This window comes from Drosophila arizonae, chromosome 2, assembly GCF_054131065.1.
Source record: "Drosophila arizonae isolate 15081-1271.41 chromosome 2, UAZ_ARI_1.0, whole genome shotgun sequence".
Taxonomy (NCBI): domain Eukaryota; kingdom Metazoa; phylum Arthropoda; class Insecta; order Diptera; family Drosophilidae; genus Drosophila; species Drosophila arizonae.
Window position 1 is genome coordinate 5,382,076 of NC_142922.1, and position 5,306 is coordinate 5,387,381.

At 34.5% G+C, this 5,306-nt stretch overlaps 1 protein-coding gene across 2 annotated transcripts; it reads right to left on the bottom strand.

Moving 5' to 3' along the window:
* Window positions 1–4,307: 4,307 nt before the first annotated feature.
* LOC108619573 (uncharacterized) lies at window positions 4,308–5,306 on the bottom strand. Of its 2 annotated transcripts, XM_089476566.1 has the most exons (2): window positions 5,181–5,306; window positions 4,308–5,119 (listed from the first exon to the last, which is right to left on the bottom strand). In XM_089476566.1, exon 2 carries the CDS (start codon window positions 5,080–5,082, stop codon window positions 4,387–4,389), a length of 696 nt encoding a protein of 231 aa, XP_089332692.1. In that variant the 5' UTR covers window positions 5,083–5,119; window positions 5,181–5,306; the 3' UTR covers window positions 4,308–4,386. The 2 variants fall into 2 exon arrangements, with proteins under 2 accessions (XP_089332692.1, XP_017871722.1); XM_018016233.2 differs by having other exon boundaries at window positions 4,308–5,264.

Consider the following 5,306-nt stretch of genomic DNA (forward strand, 5'->3'; position numbering starts at 1 on the left):
AAAAATAAAAATAAAAAGAAAGATTAAGTTAGTAGAAAACCTGTCAAAAAAATATTAAGATGTGTTTTAACTTTACACTGATTATTATATAACATAGATTAAAACAATTAAAGAAAATAAATAAAAAATTAGAAATAAATATTAATTATCAACTTGAAATGAAATTCATAAAGACAGAGAGATAATGCATAAGAAATATATTAAATACATTCTAGAAACTATATATAACATATTTTTTATTTAAGCAAAAAAATGAATAAAACTATAAACAATTTTAAGTATATTTAAGTTGTTTTTTTTTTTTTTTTTTTTTTTTATTTTATTTATTTTTTTGTTGTTTGTTATTAATCTTATAATATTAAAAATCAGCTAAAATGAATGCTTTCAAATATATATATATATATTTTTTTTAATGAAAAAGTGTGGAAAATATATCATTTAAATGACATGTATTATTATATACATTTCTATTTAAAGCTACAAATTAAATCTTCATAAAATAGAGGCTGAAATACTCTGCGCTTACTGGTTTTCTGAATGGGTTTGCCTCATAGCTAATAATATAGTTTTGTATAAATATATCATGCTTATTAATTTTAAAACGGCTAAACTAACAGCTTGCAAAACACTTTTATTTAAGTATATATTTAGTATCGATATTTCATATACTTTTCAACAGTTATGGTTGCCTTTAGAGCCCCTTTTTCAGTTCATATATTAGTTCACAGCTAAAATTAAAAAAAAAATCAAAATTAAAAATTCAAATATCATATTCAAGCCGGTTTAGCTCCACTGTGGTGCACAAAACTCTTCAGCAAAAATATATATGTATATTTTATTTAAATAAATATTTCATAAAATTGATTCGCTCGGACTGCGAGAGATCATTTACACATAACGTTATTAGGCACCTAAGACTCTTATTATCCATAAATAATGTTGTTTTCGAATATTTCATTCAAGTCTTAATCAAGTATGTATATTGAGGCGACTCGATAATTGGCTTAAGACATCATTTACGAATAAGGAAATAAATTAAATAACATATGTGCACGTACAATCAGAATTGAAAGTTAAAGCTGAAAAAAAAGAAAAAAAACAACAAAAAATAGTAGCTACTAGCATAGGATCGATATGTTAATTGAGCTACAATTGCTAGGCAAGCATCTAATTCGACTATAAGTCACGGCTAACAATGCGAATGCTATGTAAATGCGGCTCATCTCCATTTCATGCGATGACAAAACACTTCCATAACATTTCAATCTATGCACTTGACGGCTGTGCGATGCCGGCTCGACTGTTATTAAATATTATTAATTGCAATTGAGACTCGCTGCGGCTATGGCAACAACAATTTGACAGCAACATAATTAAAATGTCATATGCAGTTGTTGTTGCTGTTGTTGCTGGAGTTGTTTTCTTATAGAGAAGCAGCGCGTGAGACTGGCCCATTAAACAATTGTAGCCGCGAAACGATTTCGAATTCAATTCAAAAACTGTCTACGGCACCTATATGGAATATCAATATGCCAGTTATAAATATCCAAACGAGTGCAATAAAATTTCTATATAACTGGGCCTGCCTCACACACACAACCACACTAACATCCACAGAATAAAAAAAAAAAAAAAAAAAAAAACAAAAAATATGGACTAAAAAAAGAAATATGAAAGATATAAGGTATATGGTATAAAAAACATATTGAATAGAATAAAACATCTTCTAAGCCATGTCGAACATGTTTTGCTTAAACACATGAATGAAATAGCCATAAAGAAGTTAAGTTTTCATTACAGAAACGTTTTGATTCTTATGCTAAACTGATTCATATGCTGATCAATCTGCGCATGATATATGCACACGCACTCACACACACGCACATACACGTGTGCACACACACACACACACACACACACTCACTCCCAAGTAGTCAGCATATTGATTTTTGTGCCGATATGGATGCTGTTTGCCTGGTCTTGCTTTTTATTATGCTCTCTACTTATTAGAAAGTGGGTATACAGGACTGTTTATGATCAAATTAGCATAGCTATAAAGATTTTTTTATGTATATTTATATATATGTCTGCATATATCTAATCTAGAATAGAAGCTGACGCAATCTAGTGATCGACTCAGCTGCCTGTTTGCCTGGACTTATTGAATATCTTAAGTCTATAAAGTTTATATTGACTTGATGAGAAAATCGCCTAATTGACTACATTCAGTATCATTTCTTATATCGTTTCGATATATTTATCGAGATTTAAATGTGATACTTGGCGCAACACTCTTGACGATTCTCTTTATGTTATCGATACTTATCGATGAAAATATAAATCAAAAATATAAATCATATTTAGAGCAACTCTCTTGATCCTTCTCTAGTGAAGCCTCACCTCACCTCTTGTCTTATCAAAAACAAATTGATATCTCGATAAGTATCGAGAGTCATAAATTATACTTAGCCCAACTGTCTTGACCCTTCTCTAATGAAACCTGAACTCACTTCCCTTCTTATCGATTACATATTGATATCAATACATAACGAGATTCATAAATCATACTTAGCACAAATCTCTTCATTCCTCTCTGATTAAACCTGAGCTCAGCTCGTTTTCCCCGCAACTTCGGCAGCTACTGAGTATTTGGCCGTCGTTCATGGCCGACTTGCGCAGTCAATGTGCTGTTTGAACTTGTGCCGGCACAGAAATCGAAACCCAATAGTGAAACATCGCAACATCGGACACATGCGCAAAGCACACACCTTCATTAATTCGCTTTTTGGTAGCCAAGTGATTTTCATTAAAAAGCCGTCAGCGTACAATAAATTTTGAGCCGTTTTTTTCTTGTTTTCATTTTTTTTTTCATCATTTTTTGCGCCTTGCTGTGCGCCTTGTTTTTGGCCGGCTCATGTAGTAGTTGGCTTCATTATGGAGGCGATCGCTGAATGTATTTATTTAGCACGGTGACAGGCGACAGAACATAATTCGAATGCTCTTTATCGAGATTGAATACGTGTATAAAGCCGAGTTTATACGTATATATGAATATATTTGTATTTATGCTGATTTTTGCTGTGGCAATATTTGATTTATGTGTATCTGACTGCATGTCTTGCTTGTTATCTGTATCAGCGCGCATTTGAAGTATCGGGCGACAGGGTTGAAGAACAGCTTAATCAAAGCCGATGTTGCGCTCACGCATAATTTATCAAACTGCTGTCAGCCGGAAAAGATAAACAAGCACAGCCATAATATATAATGTCCAATACAATATACACAAATTAACAAACTATTATTAGTATTAGTATTGCCTACCTCACTAACGGTTCCCGGCCGTACGCTCGTGGTGGTCCCCAGTCATCCGACGATTGTCGACACGCTTGACAGTCGTTCGCCTTGAGAGGGGTCTACTGTAGGCAGCTGCCACTGTTCCATTTGATATCATAATAACACTAATGTACAACATACTTAAGCCCAAATTTATCAAGATATATATACATATTTATTCATATTTGTTATCTGTCTGTATTATCTAACCGATTGTTTGCCAGATTGTACAGATAGCCGCAGAATATGATGGGCATGGGTATGTAAGGCCACGCTTGGCTTAAGCTCTGCGGAAGTCTTAGCCAAAGCCTGAACTATTTTCATACACCTGAGTGACTGACAGGGCTTGACAGCTAAGACCGAAACATTTGCTACCTTAACATGTTCTATACCATTGTAATGAAGGTATAAATTATTGTATAGATGGAGCTCATTATGGATAATTAAATTGAATATAAAAACTGTTCAATTAGTACATGCAATATTTTATTTTATTTTAATTTTCTATTAGGCTAATTAACTTATTTCATTAAGATTTTTCTATATTTTATATGGTTTGGTTTGATTTGGTTTTGAATATATCGGAAATAGCTATTAAATAAATTAAGTTTAAATATGCCTATGGTTTTATAGTGTGTAAAAAATTAACTTACATTTCCTTCCTTTTTAACATTCAACAAAAACTGACTCTAAGTTGTAGAATAATTTGCAAACATTTCCAACAAATTTAAACAGCTCGTGACAAACTGATTAACATAGCTGATGAGGCTTCGGTCAGCACATAAATTTTGTGCTAAATTTCATAGTTTTTTTGGTGTTATTAATAACCAGCGCTGTGAACTCATATGAATTGAACTACAAGTTGATTCGGAAACCAGTTCACGCATTGTTCAAGCCCATAAAAAAATATGTATGAAAATGAATTTTTATATAGAACATAAAAAAATTGATGTATAATAAAAACACAGAATCTCTTAACAGGTACAAAGCATCTCGTTTATAGTTCAAATGTATGGATTATCTGTTCGTGTACAATACGATTTTTATAAAAGATTACGTCTGAGAGATGAGGGGTAAAATACCACTGAAATGTTTGAATGAACGTTGCCGAGATGCAACTATCTGGTCACTGGGGTCGGCGGTTAGTCCGGCCCGCTGCACGGAATCGACTACGAGGAGAGCCAAAATTACGCCAAAGGCTGCCACATAATAGGCAGGCAGCCAACTCTCCTGCGATTGGGCAAAGAGCAGCGGCAATCGAAGCACCGCCCTGGCGTCCACGGGTCTGACCACCGGCAATAGATTCCCGGCGGGCAGCAGGCGCACTTCGCTCGGCCTATCTATCTGAGTACTCTTACACAAAACAATGGGAGCGCCAACGGAGTTAATTTCATGTCCGAATTGCTTCTTACGTATCGCTGCCTGATACTTGGTCCAGTTCTTATGCACATTCTTGTTCGAATAGCAGATGTCTAGGGGTGCCAGAGTGCGATACCGCGACCTTAGCCGATTGCTGTGGTGCTCGCGTGAGACTCGCTTGTAGAGTATCCTGTAGGCCTCACACACCTTGACAAACTCGTCCGAGTCATGCGAGTCACTGTTAGCATCGGGATGGTATTTCTTCGATAGCTCAAAGAAGGCCTGTTTGATCTCCTTTCCGCTGGAATTGAGCGGCACCTTGAGCACCTCGTAATAGCTGCGTGAGGATCCCTGCACATTGTGGGCGTATATGGTATGAAATGATGCCATAAAACGCACCGGAATTAACACGTTACTATGGACATATCTGAGCATTTTCAGTTTCTCTTATTATTATTTTTTTCTACAATTTGAAAATCCAAACTCACACAGAATTTAACAAGCTCACTATAAATTTTAAAAACAGTTTACTTTACTTTTACTTAGCTTTGCAATGAAAGTCTACTCAAGTTCAGATGATAAATGTGTCTAAGTATGCGCCATTAAAAAGAACT